This window comes from Alternaria ventricosa (assembly GCF_023758065.1).
Source record: "Alternaria ventricosa strain BMP 2768 chromosome Unknown scaffold_2, whole genome shotgun sequence".
Taxonomy (NCBI): Eukaryota; Fungi; Ascomycota; class Dothideomycetes; order Pleosporales; family Pleosporaceae; genus Alternaria; species Alternaria ventricosa.
In genome coordinates this window covers 1321697-1340464 of record NW_026055682.1, presented here as the reverse complement: position 1 = coordinate 1340464, position 18768 = coordinate 1321697, and the positions used below count along the sequence as shown (strand labels likewise).

Sequence of the window (18768 nt, the reverse complement as noted above, 5' to 3'; positions counted from 1 at the left end):
ACCTGAACGCCTCGCTTCTATATAGATATCAATGCTCTCATGACGCTTGAATCTGTCGGCCCTCAACTTTAAAACGGCACATCCATATCCTCAACACTTTCCTCTTCCTTCTTGCCACCACCCTGCTGTTCGTGCAAGACTTCTTTGATGAACCCAATCAACGCATTGACGCTGGCCTTCTGCGTGCTTGGTAGAAAGTGACCCCCAGGGTGATACACAACGTACTTCTCCTCGCTATGTTCGCAAGCCTGGACCAATGCCAGACTCCGCGCCTCCTCAACCACGACATCCTGCGTTCCCAAGAAATGTAGCATCGGTGTCTTGATCTTAGGCTCATAGAACGCGTGATAAGGGTTCTTCCCACGCGCTGCGAAACCACTATAACTGACCGCGAACTTCAGTGGCGGATGTATTGTGCCCTCCATGTACCCAGTGTCCTCTTCGAAAGACTCTGGGAACCTCATGCCGCCCTCAGGGTACAGCTTCTCAAAGGCGGCGCGACGGCCTGGCTCGAGCAAACTCGCGACCATAGCTGCCGCTGCTCCTCCCTGTGAGAAACCCACGACACCGTCAAAAGGACCTTGTTCTTTCAACACGCTTGCGATGCGCTCCAACCCTTGCTCCATGCCTTCGTAAGTGTATGGCTCTCCTGTGCCTTTCCGCCTCCACCACGCCCATGCATCAATTTCTTGCTCCTCTCCGTCTTTTGCATCTTTACCCTCGCCATCTTTACTTGTATTTCCTGCTAGGAACGATTCGTCGGCGGGTGTTAATCGTATCGGCGCAGTAGGGTATACGAGCTCGATGCCCTTGGGAAAGGCTTTCTGTAGTGTTTTGCGCAGTGCACCAGTCTTGGCCTGGAATAGTGACCCTGATTGTGTGTAGCCATGGAGCATGAGTAGCTTTATCGGGCGATCTGGGGGCGGAGCGGCGGCCATGGTGCGCCAATGGGAGCGGACGCGGAAGTTGGCGAGCGTGTAAAGACGTGGGTCTGAGAGGGCGAGGAAGTGTTTGAAGCGCATGTACAGAATGCGCGTGGAAGATAGGGTGCGAAATTGATAAAGGAGCGTGTAGAAGGCGCGATGCTTATGAAGTTTTCTGTGTTGCCTCGGAATGATACCGATTCTCGGGATGCCGATTGCGTCATGGGCTAGCGGGAGAACACCTCCGCAAATACTCACGGCGCGAAGACACTTTGCGAGCTACACAGGATAGATGCAGATATAAGTAGTCAAATGTGTGTATACAACAGATTGACGATGATCGCAACTGCATCAGAGCAGAGAGCTTAATGGTCGCAAGGGCAGCGAGGAACAACAAGCCCTTTTATCTAGAGAAGTCGCACCTTTTCATACACTTCTTCTTGCGTCTAGCTTGATATCTACACATACATCCTCAGTCAAAGTGGCTTGGAGAACGAGATGACCTAGACACACTATCGACTCCGATATCCTCCGCCGCATTCATGTATTTTCGATATGGATTCGTGGATTTCGAAGTCCGTGAAGCCACGGAAGACGGCACTGATGACCTTCTCGATACCTCAAATCGGGGAACAAGGAAGTTGTTGACATCTCCAATATCTGAATGATCCGCATCCGAGGCAGCGGAACTTGGACTCTTCTTGCCTCGCCTCTCTGTATCTGTGTCGTCGCAGACAGTGGAGTTCTCACCCGAGTACACGGAAGGTACGGAGTGCACTGATGGCGCATACGTTGCCGGGTAGGCACTCAAGGGTAATTCAGGGTCTTTATCGAAATGCCATTGTAGCTGTCGGTGTAGTCGCCGATAGTTGTTTTCCCTTATGAGGAACGACCGTTCAATCAGATTCTCGATGTCGTTCTACAAAGCATCAGTATGAACTTTGTACTAGCAAGTATTCAAGTTCCTTACATATGACAGACTGCCGTCGAGGATATATAATCCCATGTCGTTGACTTGGAATTCGAAGCCCATCTCGATCAGCGCATACTCATCCAGGAGAGCTTTCTGAATAGTGATCGACTCTTTGCCTGGTGCTGTCTCAGATAGGCAGAACTGGGGTTCGTAATCAGGGTCGAAGAAGTAAGTATGTACCGGTTGGCTTCCGAGATAGTGAGTCTGACCTTTCTCTAGACAGTGTTAGCACATTGGTACCAGACTTTAGCAAGGAATCATTACCTGATATGCGAGTGTAACTCGGTCTCCATCCGGCTTGCCTCATAGTCAGCAGAAGCTCGCTTCCTAGTTTGAGCGCGGGTGATTCCCAGAATATAGTACTCTTGACAACCTGAACATTCGTGTTGTCGTATTCATACTGTATAAGTTGACGGTTGTGGAGTGGATGCGCGTCTTCGACGTCTTCAAAGGCAGACTCGATGCCAAAACCAGCTAGCGATCTCTGTAGTTCACCCATCCTCTGGGAGCGTCTGTCGGCTTTGGCGGGGAAGACGATCAACTGCTGACACTGTGGAATACTGTCCAAAGTCTTTGTGCTCCCCAACGAAGTACGAGAAGCATGTATTGAGGCCGCGCAGCTGTGAAAGCTGTCTCGACGGGAAGTTCTATGAGCGTGGTTGTGATGGCTCGGCCTCATATAGAAGCGCGTGAAACTCTCCAAGAACGAGGTGGAAGATGATGTCGCAAGTGGAGCTCCTCTACTTGTCGCATATTCTGTTACGTCCTCACTGCGATTGCCCTCCGCAACGCGAGTCCGTCTTATAGTCTGGTTGCTGTCTTGCTCTGAGTTCAGCTGCTGCTCTTGTATCTCACGAAGTAGCTCTTCGTAGCGCTGCAATTGCAACCTGTGGACTTCGTCGGTTCGTTGTCTTTCCGCTATGACCATGGCGTCAGCTTTTCTTCGTGCCTCTCTCTCGGCTTCCAGCCTCTCAGCATTGAGAGCTGTTTGAGCTGTTTCTTTGGCCAACTGTGCCGCTGCAATTTCTTTCGCTGCCAGGTCTCTCACTTCTCGAGCATGTTTGGCGGCTTTTACTTCCATGCTCTTCCTTTCTTCCTCCCACATGACTTCCATGCGCTTTTGCTCTGCCCTTTGAGCTGCTACCAGATTTTCGAGTTGTTTCATTTTCGCCTCGTCCTTTTCATGGGCATCCTGCATCTGCTTCATGTACACCTCAGCTGTTGCATTGGCTCGTTCCCGTTCGCTTTGGACTTCTTGCTCCTTGAATATCTTCGCCAGTTTCGAAAACGGTGAGTCTTCGTACTCAATGCGGGGTTCTTGATTGCGCTTCTGGAGTAGTGTCTCTACCCGAGCAAGAACTGCGTTCTCTCTGGCCTCATCCTCGGCCGTTCTTGTTTGCATCTCCACGGGTGGAGCAGGTGGCGGGGGTGGAGGAGGAGGCATCGGTAGAGCTGGAGCTTGAGCAGGAGACGGCGGTGAAGATTCAACGACTGGCTGATGACTTGAAGGGTATTTTGGGTATGAATCAGATGCATATGCCTGTCTCGGCGGCTCGGGAGGTGGTGGCACGTGTGGTGTCTCCTGCCATGGCGGACTGTATGCATAATTGACGAGGGGCGGAATGTGACCAGGCCTGAAGGGATTCGAATACCCCGATCTGGGTTCCTTTTGAGGATCGCGAATGTTGACCCAGTCATGGTTTGGGGCATTGAAAGCTACATCCGTTTGATCACTATGAATCGTGCGAACTCTGGACGAAGGCCGTCTGGTTCCAGCCTCTGCGCGTGGCGGCTTCACGCTAGGCTTCCTTTCTTTAGATCCACGTCGACGTGGACGACTGGTTGAAGATTTTCCAAAGGTCACATGTTGTTCACCAGGCTTTCGCCTGGGCGACGGGGGATCGTTGTAGACTGGCGACGATCCGTATGCATAACGATCATGCGGACTGAAGCTAGACGTCCCTGCGCTCCTCGCACGAGCTTGTTGGGTGTTGCGGCGGAAGTTGTACGGAGGTGCATTTGCATCGAACGTGCTGTCTTCCTCGGCACTCTTGAATGCTTCGTCGTCGGACCCGACGGGCTCATTCTCCTCTTCCCACTCGTCCAGAGATACGTCATCATCCATCTTTGCTTCCTCCAATTTTCTCAGAATGTCTTCCCTCCAGGCATCATCCTCAACAACACCCTCAACACCGTGTTGACGAGTTGAGCTGAGACTAATTTGGTTGGGCGAAAGCGTGGTCCATGAGGAGAGCAGTCGATTTACTACTAGATCGGGTTCTGTCTGTCTGCTCCACAAGATCATAGCCTTCTCATCTGGACTCGAAGGCCGCCTCGTAGGTACCGTGACAGGCTCAGAAGAAGGTATGTGGCTACTTCTTGTGGCTGTTTCAACGCTTTCATCAACCACGGATGCTTGGTGGAGTTGACGTGTTTGTGGGTATGGAGGCGGGGGGCTTGTGTCGCCAGCGCTAAATACCATCTGAAAGAGCCAGGGCGCAGTGTCCGAAGAAGCGCTCTTCCATAGGTCTATTTCAGCCGAGGAGTGTCGTTCCGTGCCTGCCTCGAGCTTTTCGTCTTCCTGCTGTGCACTCTCTACAACGTGCCTGCCCGCCTGAACAGCGCTTTCCACAATCCTACGGAACCGATTGAATCCTGGTCTACCATGGCTTTGACCGTTCGAGTCGAAGTTGGGAGATCTGATTACGTGAGTGACCACAAATCTTCGAAGACAACATTGATAATGCTTACGGCCGATTAGCCTCTTCTCCAGCGAGGCGGATCACACTTAGCTCCAGAACCAATAGCGTCTTGATTCCCTCGATCTTCTTCAAAAGACCCTTCGCTTTCACCTTGTTTGACAGCCACTTGAGCCTCACCAAGCTTCGTCGTTGATTAATTAGCAGTCGTATCTCCGCAGCGACACCTTCGTATCTCGATATGATAGCGCGAGTATTTGCGAAGAATGCCGGCTTGCATAGATTCTGGTGAGTACCAAGGATCTCTCCAAGAGTCTGCAGACTTCCAGCAAGTAGAGATATCTCATCGGCTAGTTTAATTGAGTATGTTATGCGCTGAAAGCGGAGCAGACTGCCTACCGATATCCGCTATCTCTGCAGGTGCATTTTTAAGTGTCTGGACTACGCTGGAGAGAGCAAGCGAAAGTTGGGCTGCGCTTGCACCGATGGTGATCGCCGACGCGATGATGCTAATAGGATCCATTTGAACGTAGACGATGCGAACGACAGTTCAGCGGACGCGGGGAGCGATGCGCTGGCAATAGAAATCAGAGCACGTAGCCTTGTGGCTTACACAGCCTCTTTCATGCTCTTCTCCAGGTATTACATAGCCTCGCCGCTTTGCTGCAGGCTGACGACCATCCATTGGCTGTCGGGCCCATGCAAGTTACACGGAATTGTGTTGACAGTTTTGAGCTGAACGTGTGGGGGCCATGCTGCATCTACAAGCCGGGGGCAGCAATGCGGCTAGGACGGGTACGAACGATGTTATACGGGTCTGCATCGAACAGTTGGACGTGCATGGCAAAATGGTGTGAAGCTCCGATCCGATTCCAGGATTACTCAAGAGTTGACTTGGTTCTAGGGCCCTATGCTGAACTTTGCCTACATGTTTGCGGCGTAATCATATCATGGAGCATCCGAGGCATCGCGTATTGTAGCTGCTGTGCTATTCGGCATCGCCTCCAGCTCGGAAGAGCTCCATGCCAGTCCGCTGATGCCTGGTCGGATTATTGCAAAAAAGCGACTCAATTTTTTTTTTTTGCAGCCTTGCGATTTCCGGTGACGAGCGCAGATAAGTGCTGACGGTTGTCGCTTATCAAGACGTGGTGAGGCTGAGAAGGAGACGGGGTGAGTGTGGAGTAGAAATGCGGGATGTCTGAATGGCTAGCGCGCCTCGGCTCTTGGCAGGTGCAATCCAAAAGTTATCGCTCTCAAGTCGACTGCCCGCTGGAGCTCAACCTCATGCCGCCATGAGCTTTCGACCAATACTGCCGCGGCCAATTGCAGTGCGGAATACGAACACACTATGTCCACGATGTTGGCGCAGACTCGCAAAAGTGCCGCTGCAGTCCCGGAGACCGATTTCTTTCAACCCGTCATATAGAGACGACGCCATAGTAGCCGGACGACGCGGTACTGCTTTCGGAAAGGACTACTTCCGAGCGAACCCACTACTAAAGGACACATTCTGGAGGTCAGGGCCAGAGTTACAGAGCTCGATTCTGTCCATCAAATCGGCGAATGCAAGCGGGCAGCAAGCGGCGAAGGAGGATGGCACAACGAGCACAGAAGAAGTGTTACCGCATAGGCGGCGGAAGAAAGCAAAAGAGCAGGCAGTAGAGAATTCGGAGGCGGCATATCCAATACCACACGATGCGTCATCGAAACTCGCACACATATCCTCGAGCCTCCCGCAGCAGTCGCTCAAGCGCATGATGACTACATACCTCTCGCTCTCGAAACCGCGCCTCTCCTTCCTTGTCGTCCTCACTGCGACCGCCGCATACTCGCTATACCCCGTGCCCGGTCTGCTTGCCCCGGCAGCGACAGCCACTCCTTCCCTCTCGACCCTTACACTCTTCTTCCTCACATCGGGCACGGCGTTGTGCTCGGCGTCCGCGAATGCCTTCAACATGATTATGGAGCCCGCGCACGATGCCAAGATGAGTCGTACGCGCAACAGGCCTCTCGTCCGGAAGCTCATAAGCCCACGAGGCGCCATCATCTTCGCTGTCGCATGCGGGGTGTTTGGCACCGGCGCCCTCTACTACGGTGTCAACCCCACGACCGCGTTTCTTGGCGCCGCCAACATCTTTCTATATGCGGGCGTGTACACACCCATGAAGCGCATGCATATACTGAACACATGGGTTGGCGCAATCGTGGGAGGTATTCCGCCGCTCATGGGTTGGACGGCTGCAGCGAGTCAGTACGCCCATGATGGAACTTGGGAAGAACTGCTGTTCGGTGAGGGTTCAGCTGGTGGATGGCTGTGCGCTGCGCTCTTGTACGCCTGGCAGTTCCCCCACTTCAACGCGTTGAGCTGGGCTATCCGCGACGAATACAAGAACGCGGGCTACCGCATGACAGCTTGGGTGAACCCTGGAATGAATGGACGAGTCGCACTGCGATACTCTATTCTGATGTTCCCTGTTTGCATCGGTCTGTCATACTGCGGCGTGACCGACTGGAGCTACGTAGCCACGAGCAGCGTCGTCAACGGCTGGATGGCACTCAAAGCCTGGCAGTTCTGGAAGGCCGAGGGACAGAAGGGAACTGCTAGAGGTCTGTTCTGGGCTAGCATCTGGCACCTTCCCATCGTCATGGTGCTCGCCATGGCCCAGAAGAAGGGACTTGGAGAACGTATTTACCGCAGCATTTTCGGCTATGCCGACATTGACGAAGAGGATCTGTACTACGAAGCCGGCGAATTTGAAGCAGAGGAACAGAAGCAATTGGCCCTCGTCGAGAGCAGACGAAACGCATGAGATTGGCGTACCTGGGAGACCCACATTGCATGCTCGCTGTCAGGCAAGCACATTCACCGTTCCCGCTCACCCGTTGACGATCGCTCGATCAACAGGTACATGTTTCCATACCCCACTGTATCATATGTCGTTATCACGCATCTAGAAGGTCGCGATCGGATTTAACGAAAACAAGCTTCATGTCCATAGTGTTTCGCATCTTCGTCCCGGGTTTTCTTCAAGTCCTTCCATGCCGCCACGATACTGCAACCCACACGATCAATATATTCTAGCAGCCACTGTGCATCGCTTCGAGTAGTCGCCTCGAATCGAACGTACGCTTGTGGTGCAACTAAAGACGCCATTCAATCTACCAGGATGGCAAAGCCGCTGTCGCAATATCGGACGCGGGTCATGTGTTTCGACTACCGGACAGGGGGACGTTGCTTGCCGACCAATGACTAGACATTAGCGCCACTAACCTCATCTAAACATCCATATGTTTCCCATGAATTAATTGTACTGGGTCTCGCGTTTCAACACCTCGGTTCGGCAACGCCCCATCGCCTACCATCTCTTTTACCCGCCGGAACATTATCGACCTACTCGTGCGCAAGGCGGCGAAAAAATGAAGTACCACACGCCTGAGTCTGGGGCGCATAGTACTGCAATATAAAGAAACCTGGATGTGTGACGGCTCCACCAAGCCATCAGGATGGTTGTATATATAGAGGGGGCTTTGGTACTTCGTATAGACATCAAGATACCCATCATCACATCTTCTTCACAGTAACCAACCATGAAGTGCTCCGTCCTCACCACCCTTCTCGCTGTCGCCAGCACGGCCAGCGCTCACTACACCTTCCCCGAGCTCGTCGTTAAGGGCCAGAAGACTGGTCTGTGGCAATACGTCCGCAAGACCGCCAACTACCAATCCAACGGTACGACTCCCAATCCATACCCATCACTGCCCTTCCAAACACTCATCTAACACCTCCACAGGTCCCACAACAGACGTAACCGCCGATGCCATCCGTTGCTACGAACTCTCCCCCGGCACAGGCTCAAAGACCTACACCGTCAACGCCGGCGACTCCGTCGGCTTCACAGCCGCATCCAGCATCTCGCACCCGGGTCCTCTTCAATTCTACCTCGCCAAGGTCCCCGAGGGCAAGACTGCTGCTACCTGGGACGGAAGCGGCGATGTGTGGTTCAAGATCTTCAGCCAGGGCGCTACCTTTTCTGGTGGTCAGATGAACTGGCCGAGCAACGGTATGTTTCCTCCTCTTTCCCTCCTCAACGAACATCCCACTAACATGATCATTTCACAGGCAAGCAAGAAGTCGACGTCACGCTCCCCAAATCCCTCCCTTCCGGCGAATACCTCATGCGCGTTGAGCACATTGCTGTGCACTCTGCGTCCACCATCGGTGGTGCGCAGTTCTACATCTCGTGCGCGCAGTTGAAGGTTGAGAACGGTGGCAACGGTACTCCGGGACCCAAGGTTGCTTTCCCGGGTGCTTACAAGGCGGACGACAAGGGCATTCAGCTCAACATCTACTACCCTGTTCCTACTAGCTACACTCCTCCTGGCCCCGCTGTGTGGAGTGGTTAGATGGGCGAAAGGTGAGGGAGAGATGGAGAGGATTTGGTTTCGTGTATATACTTGAGAATGAAACTTCAATGTCACATACTTTTAGCTTTGAGGAATCCGAGTCGCATGTAAGCGTTGTGAAATTGTTCTTATTGTATATTCTTGTACATTCTTTGGCCTCGTAAACCATCTCAATACTGGGCTTCAGTCCTATTTCGCGCTAGAGCCAGCGTGTGAGCTTCCGTGCTTCCTCCGACTCGAGCTCTTCTTCTCCTTATCCTTCTTATCCTTCTTTTCTTTCTCAGCCTTCTCGGGCTTCTCGGGCTTCGGGTCCTTTTCAGGCACCTCAGGCGCTACCTCCTGTACCTCCCTAACCTCCTCGGGCTTACTACCAACCCTTCTTACGGCCCTGACAATGTCATCTGCCCGCTCGATGGCGACTTCGTGGCCTACACCGTCAAGTACCTTGACCCTGACGTTTTCTTCACCCAACACTTCTCTTGCGTCCTCGGTGACTTCGTCGGCGTTGATAACGGGATCCGTTTCGCCGAGGATGAGCCAGACTTCCTTTAGTGGGCCAGCGCGGTTCTCGATGTTCTCGCGGATGACGGCCCAACGCTCTTGTTGGCTGTGGATGGGCGCGTGGCGGATAGTCGATATAAAGGCTGGTACGAAGCCCTTGTGGTTTTGTATCTGCCAATCTACAACGGAAGACACGGTAGAGTGCGGGTTCCCGGGCAGGAGCATTTGATTGCTGCTCAGGAATGTCTTGTCTCCTTCGCTCGCAGCCGTGGTGGTTTCGGCATTCTCTACCGCTTCAGGATCGCTCTCTACTACCTTGCGACCGGTCCACAATTTGCTCGCGACCAGCTTGCACACCATCCATTCAGGCATCCAAGAGCTGTTGTACAGTATTTTGCTGGAAATGGAGATGCGGTTCTTGCGGATGAGACCACCAGGAGCAACGAGGACGAGCCCGCGGACCAGCGAGGGGAAGTACGATGTGAAGTCTGCAGCGATGGCGCCGCCTAGAGAGTAGCCGACTATGGTGAAAACCGACCAGTGGATAGGCGAAGATTGTAGAGCGAGCAAGATTTGGCTGGTGAAGAGGTTGGAATCATAGTTGGTTGTGTCCGGGTTAGGGCCATCAGAGTAACCGCGACCAAACAGGTCTGTTGATATTGTTAGTATGATTATTTTGTAGCATAGCACGGACTGTTCACGATGCAGTTCGGTAATCGCATCTGCAGTGCACGTGGTTCACCGTTGGTAGGGCTGGCGGGCCGCTTGCCGAAACGGGCAAAGCAAGGAACCCCATGACACAGTCCTACGCCCGGTTCAACGTGGGGCATGCAGATGTGGCGATCATAGAAGCTGCACAGAAAAACCATCTTCTATATGTTCAGGAAGACGGTGTTTGGTTTCACGGCTTTGAAACAGCGAGGAGGAAAGTGATGGGGCAAAAGACTAGCAGTGACAGCAAGGAGGACCCACCAAAAAGCATGACACGTCGTCCCCTGCCAACCAGCTTGTGTGCCAGGTCAGTCAAGGCAATGCTCGGGGTCGAGATGCCATGGATGAGCAAAACTTTTTCTCCATCTCTGGGGCCGAACTCATACACGCGGATAGTACCCCAGGGTGAATCGACATCGCGGGCTCCGGGCAGTGCAGCTGGATGGTATGGAAGTTCTGCAGCATCCTCGGGAGACAGGTCCGGTAGCAGGGAATCCCTGGGAGAAGGAATCGGAGGCCGTCTGGCAGACTTTGAAGATGAAGTCAAAGCCCATAGGATGGATAGTCCGCCAACAGAGGCAGCGCCTATGATGGCATAGCGCTGGACCTTGGGAAGGCGCTCGAAGCGGGAGAGCTGGGTGGCGGTGATGTTGGAAACCCTCTGGATGGCAACCTCGGCGGCTTTGGGCTGCGGCTTCTCGCTGGCGAATAAGGAAAACATGGCGATACAGGAATAGATGTAGAGAGTCGGACCCTGAGGCGGTGACAAAATAAGCTGATCGCCATGGCGCTAAGGCGATCGCCGCTTCCGCTGGATGCGCCACATGGAACAGGCGCATTGTTGCCATACCGTATTTCTTTTACAGCTCGGTTCGGATGCCATCGCCTGCCGTGCATGCGGCCGGCCTTACTAGACACGCTGCCGCATGCATATCACACGAACCTTATCGCGACGTAACGTGAAATAATGCTCCGCGTACCAAGGCCGAGTTGAATTGGCGCTGATCTCGAGGCGGCTAGCCCTGCGGTTGTGGAGTGAGCCAAGTCTGGGAGCGCGTCAGCTCCATCCTCACAGCCACAAGCTGAGCACGGAGACGCTGCGTAGTCGGCCCTGCACTTCTACACATCCTCCCTGCCCACGGCGTTGCTGACCCGGGGACAAACCACTGCATTCTGACCAACCCCACTGTCTTTTATCTTCTCGCTGACCTTGCATTTCCCTTTCCTTCTCCTCTCCGCCCCTGCGCCATCCCCCAGGAGGGTCGCATGTCTGGTGCCGTCGTTTGCGGACCCCCGAGAACATTCACGCCTATATTTTCGCATAGTTCAATACTACGATACTCGAGCAGTCGACTGCCATTGAGTCTGAGAACAGCAACGAAGCATCCGCGATTGGCTGGGTCCTGTAGCGCATCATGGACGACTGGACGTCGAAACAGCTCCCTGAGCGCCTTCCCTTCTCCAAGAAGCGCCTTCCCAAGAAGGTCATCTTCTCGTGCGTACAACTGTGCATGCATAAGAGTAGTAGAAACTAACCAGCACAGATATATTGGCGACTACCTCATCATACTGCAAGACCGCCCTCTCCGCGTCACACGACCTCCTTCCCAGCTCGATCCGGCTAACAAGGCCATAGTGTTCTCATGATAACCTTCACCATTGTCGACAAGATCCCGCCCTTCCACCAGCACTTCGCCCTCGAAAACTACACCCTGCACTACCCATTCGCCGAACATGAGCGCGTACCCGTCCCATGGCTATGCGTCTACGTTATCCTTGCTCCCGCTGCGGTTATCGCACTCTACACAATGGTCATTGATGGGCTCTTCTCACACCAGACAACAATGCCCGCGGGTAGGGCTGGCATCAAGCGCCTATCAGGAAGATATCGATTCAAGGATCGGTTGTGGGAGTTGAACTGTGGCATCCTTGGCCTTGGCTTGAGCATTGGCGCCGCCTTCACCATCACAGGAGCGCTGAAGAACGCCATTGGCAAGCCGCGACCCGATCTCATCAGCCGCTGCCTCGTTGATGAAGCCAAGATCAACCCTGCGAAATACGCACTACAGACCATCGACATCTGCACGCAGACCGACAATTACATTCTTCAAGATGGTTTCAAGAGCTTTCCCTCTGGACACAGCAGCGGTATGCCATATCTTCGCTCGAGTAAAGCATGTACTAACGCCTATCAGTCTCGTTCGCCGGTCTATTCTATCTCTCCATCTACCTCGCTGGAAAGCTACACGTTCTCGATGCTAAGGGCGAGGTCTGGAGATCATTCCTCGTCATGGTTCCTGCACTTGGAGCTGCTCTGATCACAGGAACCCGTATTATGGATGCCCGTCACCACCCATTCGACGTCCTGTCTGGCGCCCTACTCGGCATACTCGTGTCCTGGGGTTCCTACCGCCAATACTTCCCTCCCGTCTCCGAGACATGGCGCAAGGGACGCGCATACCCAATTCGAGCCTGGGGTCAGGCGTCGCGCGCACCGCCGCAGCCTACGACCATGGTCGACGACGATGTACAACCGCTGCAGCGCATGGCCAAGCCGGTGGACGAGGAACGCGGAGAGGCGTCTGGTTACTCTTCTACAACGGCAGTGCCTGAAGGTAGCGGCGAACACACGGGCAACGTCTTCCGTCAACAGATCCACAACTCGCAACGCAGACGCCAAGAATCAGGATCGCAGTATGGCGTTGATCGCAGCGATACAGCAGCATCAAGCAACTACCGAACCGGCACGATGGGCTCCACCATGACGTCGAAAGTGCACACGTACCAGAACCAATTGCCAGCTACGAATCCCTTCGCAGTGGATGTCGCGCGCCAACGTCAAATGGACACTTACGACTACTCGTCTTCAGAAGATGACGACAACTACGAGTTGCAAGCAAGGACTGGCGTGTACAACCCAGTATCTGGGAGGCTGACAGACACTGGATACCACCCGCCAGTGGGTCTCTCCCCAGTACCCACACCACCGCCTCCAGCCAACACCATCATACCAAACCAGCCGAGGACGATGTCACCTACGGGAGATTTGGCGGATAGGAGAGGGGCTCCACCAATGCCTCCGCCACATGCTATAAGTACGGCGCCTCAACAGATATGATAGGAATTCGAAAAGCCTTGTTTAGCAGAACGCCCGGAGTTGTTTTTCTAGACATGCGATCAAGCATATGTTAGCATGTTAGTGTATTGAATATACGTGTAATCTTCACCCAAGCATAGTCAAGACATCATGCAAGTGAAGTCTGTATTACAACTACTATTCCAACAGCCCACATCCCCAAGAAAGAAGCAACAAAGGGATAAGCCTATCCCCTGCGTCTTGTGCTTGGACTCTTGCCCGCGGCATTCGCATAGGAAGGCGTAGCACCGCTCGAGACAGCGCGCGCCATTTCCTTCCTGTCGGCCGCGATTGGCTTTTCCAACTTCTTCGACTCCGTCTTCTTGGACGCGGGCGCGTTCCAGTAGTACACGACCTGGCAGAAGAGGATAGCGTTGAGGGCGAAACCAGCGATGAAGCCGTAGAGGATGAGCGGGTCGTCGACTTCCTGGAGAGTTGTAAAGATGCGTGAAAGTGATCCGAGGAGGTAGTTGACAACCTGATAGCCATGTTAGCACACCATCTCCCGTAATGTAGAAACATGAGAACTTACAGCAAAAGCGCTCAACTGGCCCGTCCCACCCTCACTCCAGACAGTGAGAATCTGGGGCACCTTACTCGCAACACCGAGCACACCAGCCGTCGCCTGGAACAAGCTCAACTTCTCATTATCAACCCACTGGTCATTGAACAGCGCCGCGCCTGCCGCAGCCAATCCTCCAATCCATCCCGCAACGCCCACACCCCGTCCACTGTATTTCAACACCAAACTCGCAATAGCAATATTCTGCACGAGAATAAGCGCCGTCTCGCCATACGTGCTAAACGGGAATCCGTGGCGGACGTTGTACGCGAGGCTGATGAGGTAGGAGCTCGATTCGAGGAGGTAGGACAAGAACGAGAGGCCCTCGGCGGACTGCGAGTTGAGCAGTTTGAGGAGCTGCGGGATCTTGACGATGGAGGAGGCGCCGATGATGCCGATGCCGAGGCCTTTAGAGATGGCGAGTTTGACGCATTCCGTGGCGGTGATGTCGACGTTGTAGATGAGCGTTTTGTAGCATTTGGGGCCGAGGAGCGAGATGCCTACGTCGGCGATGGGCTGGGGGAGGTTGTGCGTTATCGGTTGGATGGCGGATTTGAGGGCGTCCATGGTGGGTGGTGGTGCGCTGGGGGGACTGGAACGAGTTGTTGGGTTGTGAGGGGAGGACACTTTGCGAATACGAAGGTTGAGGGTCCAACTTTTTGGCCCGCACGCACGCTGACGCAAGGCTTGGCGCTTGTAGGGGTTCGCGTGTTTACAGAGAGATCCGTGGGAGCATCGTGTCACGTCATTTTCTGTGCTAATTGCTACATCATACATTACTACTGCCATTACTGCCATTACAACCATTACAATGCTATCCCGCCCTAGCCACGACCGTCGAAATGCGAGAAGAATGCTATGGTATACTACAAAATGGTCCGTCGAGCAAAAGGTGTCCGAAGACTCGCGAGATGGTAAAAGATCAAAGCGACGGTCCGGTATGTACTTAAAACACGTACTGCAGATATGTTAGCATCGATTCAGTCAAGACGCGAAATGTTGAACTTACCGGAATGAACAGATAAGGCACCTGCCTCTCATATTCCTTCCATGCCTCACCGTACTTCTCACGGCACTTCTCAATATCTCTCAGCGCCCTGTGGATGATCATACCCGCGAAGAACACGGAATAGAACCATGGGAACGGGCTGCTGAAGCCGGTAATGAGACCCCAGCTGATGGCGAAGAACAAATCGCAAGTGTAGTGAATCTTACGCGCCTTGCCGTACCAGCCGTCAGCCAAAATCTTGTTGCCGTGGGATGTCTGGATGGTCTTGGGGTTGGCGATGCGTCCGTACTTGAAGTAAGGGAATGTAGTGCGCTCGTCGACAACACCACGTTCTTCTTGACGGAACTGGTTCTTTTGCGAGTTGGTCGTGTCCCAGATGTAGTAGACGCCAAGGTATGCGAGGGTGAGGAGAGCGGTAAACCAGGTTGGGAGCTGGTATTCGGAAGGGTGGTGGTTGGCGATGAACAGGGTGCAGTGGCAGTACGACAGAGGTACACCAGCCATGTTCCAGAAGATAAGCATGAAGCCGAGTTTCTCGTAGTACATATCCCAGGTTGTTATGATGAGGTGCTCTCCCTTTGCGCAGGCGCCGGCGTACAGGTAGTGTGCGAAGAGCAGAAAGATGGCTTCTACAGATACGTAGCCGTACTGTTCGTACTGCTTCAAGCACGTGCCGAGCGAAAGGAAGAAGAGGATGAACCACGGAATGCGGACCTCGAGGAACATCTTGAAGTCCAGAATACCGAACAGTCTAGGGTTGAGTTCCGCGCCGAGGAAGAAGTCGACAATGGGGTTGTCAGTCATCCGAACGGTAGCGCCGCGGACGCGAGCTGAGACGTATGCGATTGTCGAGCAGAGGAAGCCTGAAAGAATGGCTACGCTCATGATGTGACCGAACTCATCGACAAGAGTGTACAGCTTGAAGACACCAGTGAAGTGGAGGGTCAGCATGATGACAACGCTGGAGTAGAAAGACCACATGGCCGAGCAGTAGTAGTCCAACTGCTTTCCACCAAGATGAGGCAGCGCCTTGCCCTTGCGGTAGACACCCGGCATGAACATGTAGAACGCCATCTGCATGAGTCCGAAGAACCAGTAGATCTGCCACGCTTTGTTGTTCGGGAACGCCTCCGTCTTTACCAGGTACCACATGTGCCCAAAGAAATCTCCGTAGCTCTGGCCCGCGGTCGGTGTAGGAAATTTGCCGTCGTAGAAGGTGGCTCCAATCCACATGTAGTACATGAGCGCTGGGAAGCAGATCATCATACTGCTCATGCCAATGGCGCCTCCGAACTCGTGTAGACCGGACTTGTCCTTTGGTGAGAAGAACTTTTCCGCCTCCATCTTGTAGTCCAGCTCGACGATCTCCTTTTCGCTCTTTGTGCGCCCGTTCGCGTTGCCATTGGCGTGTCCATTGGTGTATCCGTTGGCGTGTCCATTTCCGTTGGCATGGCCATTGCTCTTTTCCTCGACTTCGTGCTTCACATCGCTGTCGCCAGATCGGAGAGGCTTCAAAAAGTTCTCTGGCTCGGGCGTTGATTCGTATTCGCCGTCGACATCGGATGCAAGCGACTTGCGTTGCGACTTTCTGCGCCCAGGGGTCTCGACAAAGCCAGGACGGTCAGGCTTTCTGCATTATGCATGTCAGCAACTAATGCACATGTCTGCACAGTATGCACGCGCGACCTGGCATTCACTCACTGGGGCGTCTTGCCGGCCTGCGACCGCGTCACTCGCATTGACATGGCTACTGTAGGTGCGGGTGTGGCGACGCGCTGTTTCAAGGGGTTCAGACTCGAAAAAGATGAAGCCAAATTTTTGGCAAAGATGACAAGATATGAAGTAGAAGAACTGCCGCTGAAAAAGGTACAAATGCCGTCACAGCACGATCATAAAGGCTATGGACACCGCGCGAATCACCAATGGCACAAAAAGCGGCGGTGAAGTCTTTTTGTTTGTTGACAAGTAGTATGAATTCGGGGAGTTGCTCAGGGCTAGGGGTAATTTGCGCCAATCGGAGCGCATGGGGCCCGAGTCCGTGACATCAACATGGGACGCTACTGGTAATTACGGTCTATACGGATGTCATTTTGCAGTAGAGTGCCTGACGTCGTGACATAGACTTTGGAAGAGTGTACAATAGTAACAGGCAAAAGTAATGTACAGTAGGGCGATTAGAGGTCCTCTAACCTAGCTAATACACTATAGAATAGTTTAATACTTAGTATAGCTGCTCTTAGCATTAATAACTACTTAACACCTTTCTCTTATACTATTTACTATAGAGAAGAGGTACTTAGAAGTTATCTTATTCTAAGCCTCTTTTATAATTTTACGCAGCTACTTATATAATTACTACTTTCTATTTAGAAGATTTAAGTAGTAAATTTTAATTTAATTCTTTATCTTATTCTATATATTCTTAATAGAGTTAAGATTTAAAGAGAATAAAAACTAGAATATTATAAGTACCTTTCTTAATAGAATCTTATAGAGAGTATCTTTTCAAGTATAAGCTAGAGCGTTATTTTATATAAATACTAACTTAGAATATATCTTAAGCTACTTTTCTACTAGAAGAATAATTTTCTTATAATAAAACTTTATTTTTATTAACTTTTAATTCTTTTTCTAGAATAAATAAAAACTTTTTTTACTTCTAGTAAAATAACTCTAAAATATCTACTCTCTTTTTTACTAAATTTTATCTACTAAATAAGTTTCTTTAAGAGCTTTCTTAAGTAAATAAGTAACTTAAGTTCTTTTATACTAACTTCTAGTTACTTAAGTTTTATTACTTTAAAAAATACTATTTTACTATTTAAGTATTTAATTTACGTAATTCTTAGCCTAAAGCTACTTTTTAGTATAATTTACCTCTATAAGTAGTAGTTTAAAGAAAGTAATTTTTCTAGTATACTTAGTATTATAAAGAGTATAGTAAATATAATATTTTTCTATATACTAATCTAGAAAGTAGAGAAATAGAGCTAAGTAGCTTATCTAGTAAGTCTTTTTAAATAATTAGATAAATTAGATAAGTTCTTCTACCTATTTTTAGCTAAGTAAAAAAAGTCTACTAAATCTTTTTTTTAGAGTAAAAGAGCTAGATTTAATATATTTTACTTATAATAGGCTACGCCTAGAAAAGTTCTTAGCTAGAAATCTTAGAAACTTAGTCTAGTTTTAGCTAAGCTTAGAAAACTTTTCTAAAGTATATAGCTATTTAGAAAGCTTTTCTTTCTAGACTATTAAATTTATTTATTACTTTTCTAGTACTTACTTTTAGAGTTAGCTTTTTATAATTAAATTTAATTAATACTCTAAAAAAGTTTATAAAAACTTTTTTATTATAGATATAACTTTATATACTTTAGTAAAGAATATAGTTTAGTATACTATTACTCTAGTAAAGTAGAGCTATAGCTAAGAGTATATTACTTAGTAACTCTAGTCTATATTAAACGTAGAAATAGATATAAATAAAAGATAGACTAAACTTTAGCTAGTTAAAAAGATACTAAAGATATAAACTAAATAGATATTAGTTTTTCTTTTCTTAGATATATCTAATACTAACTAATTTATAAAAAATAATACTACTTTTCTAAAACTACTTATAGAACTAGTAATTACTTAAGAGATACTAAACTTTTTTTATTATAGAATTATGTAACTTAAAAATAGTATATAATATAACTCTTTTTTCTTAAATATACTTACTTTCTTTTCTTCTTTTACTCTAACTAATATATACGCTATAAAAGCTAAATAAGCTAAAGCTAAACTTTTTAGGCTATAAAATACTTAAGCTAACTTATTATAATTTATTAAAATTCTAAACCTTTAC

General features: G+C 50.6%; 7 protein-coding genes across 7 annotated transcripts; 3 read left to right on the top strand and 4 right to left on the bottom strand.

The window, feature by feature from the left end:
* Positions 1 to 68: 68 nt before the first annotated feature.
* On the bottom strand, positions 69 to 3298 carry J4E93_001440 (uncharacterized protein; the record flags this gene model as incomplete). The annotated part of the gene is made up of 6 exons (XM_049339391.1): positions 69 to 1098; positions 1715 to 1842; positions 1894 to 2111; positions 2161 to 2446; positions 2491 to 2570; positions 2641 to 3298. 6 exons carry the CDS (start codon positions 3296 to 3298, stop codon positions 69 to 71), a joined length of 2400 nt encoding a protein of 799 aa, XP_049203348.1.
* A 2589-nt stretch (positions 3299 to 5887) lies between these two features.
* J4E93_001439 (uncharacterized protein) lies at positions 5888 to 7405 on the top strand (the record flags this gene model as incomplete). The annotated part of the gene is made up of 1 exon (XM_049339390.1): positions 5888 to 7405. One exon carries the CDS (start codon positions 5888 to 5890, stop codon positions 7403 to 7405), a length of 1518 nt encoding a protein of 505 aa, XP_049203347.1.
* A 778-nt stretch (positions 7406 to 8183) lies between these two features.
* J4E93_001438 (uncharacterized protein) lies at positions 8184 to 8999 on the top strand (the record flags this gene model as incomplete). The annotated part of the gene is made up of 3 exons (XM_049339389.1): positions 8184 to 8325; positions 8387 to 8656; positions 8716 to 8999. The coding sequence occupies 3 exons, from the start codon at positions 8184 to 8186 to the stop codon at positions 8997 to 8999; spliced, it is 696 nt and encodes a 231-aa protein (XP_049203346.1).
* Positions 9000 to 9188: 189 nt separating this feature from the next.
* On the bottom strand, positions 9189 to 10932 carry J4E93_001437 (uncharacterized protein; the record flags this gene model as incomplete). The annotated part of the gene is made up of 2 exons (XM_049339388.1): positions 9189 to 10150; positions 10473 to 10932. 2 exons carry the CDS (start codon positions 10930 to 10932, stop codon positions 9189 to 9191), a joined length of 1422 nt encoding a protein of 473 aa, XP_049203345.1.
* A 694-nt stretch (positions 10933 to 11626) lies between these two features.
* On the top strand, positions 11627 to 13329 carry J4E93_001436 (uncharacterized protein; the record flags this gene model as incomplete). The annotated part of the gene is made up of 4 exons (XM_049339387.1): positions 11627 to 11706; positions 11756 to 11782; positions 11848 to 12359; positions 12407 to 13329. The coding sequence occupies 4 exons, from the start codon at positions 11627 to 11629 to the stop codon at positions 13327 to 13329; spliced, it is 1542 nt and encodes a 513-aa protein (XP_049203344.1).
* Positions 13330 to 13534: 205 nt separating this feature from the next.
* On the bottom strand, positions 13535 to 14476 carry J4E93_001435 (uncharacterized protein; the record flags this gene model as incomplete). The annotated part of the gene is made up of 2 exons (XM_049339386.1): positions 13535 to 13825; positions 13880 to 14476. 2 exons carry the CDS (start codon positions 14474 to 14476, stop codon positions 13535 to 13537), a joined length of 888 nt encoding a protein of 295 aa, XP_049203343.1.
* Positions 14477 to 14855: 379 nt separating this feature from the next.
* J4E93_001434 (uncharacterized protein) lies at positions 14856 to 16663 on the bottom strand (the record flags this gene model as incomplete). The annotated part of the gene is made up of 3 exons (XM_049339385.1): positions 14856 to 14867; positions 14919 to 16548; positions 16620 to 16663. 3 exons carry the CDS (start codon positions 16661 to 16663, stop codon positions 14856 to 14858), a joined length of 1686 nt encoding a protein of 561 aa, XP_049203342.1.
* Positions 16664 to 18768: the final 2105 nt, after the last annotated feature.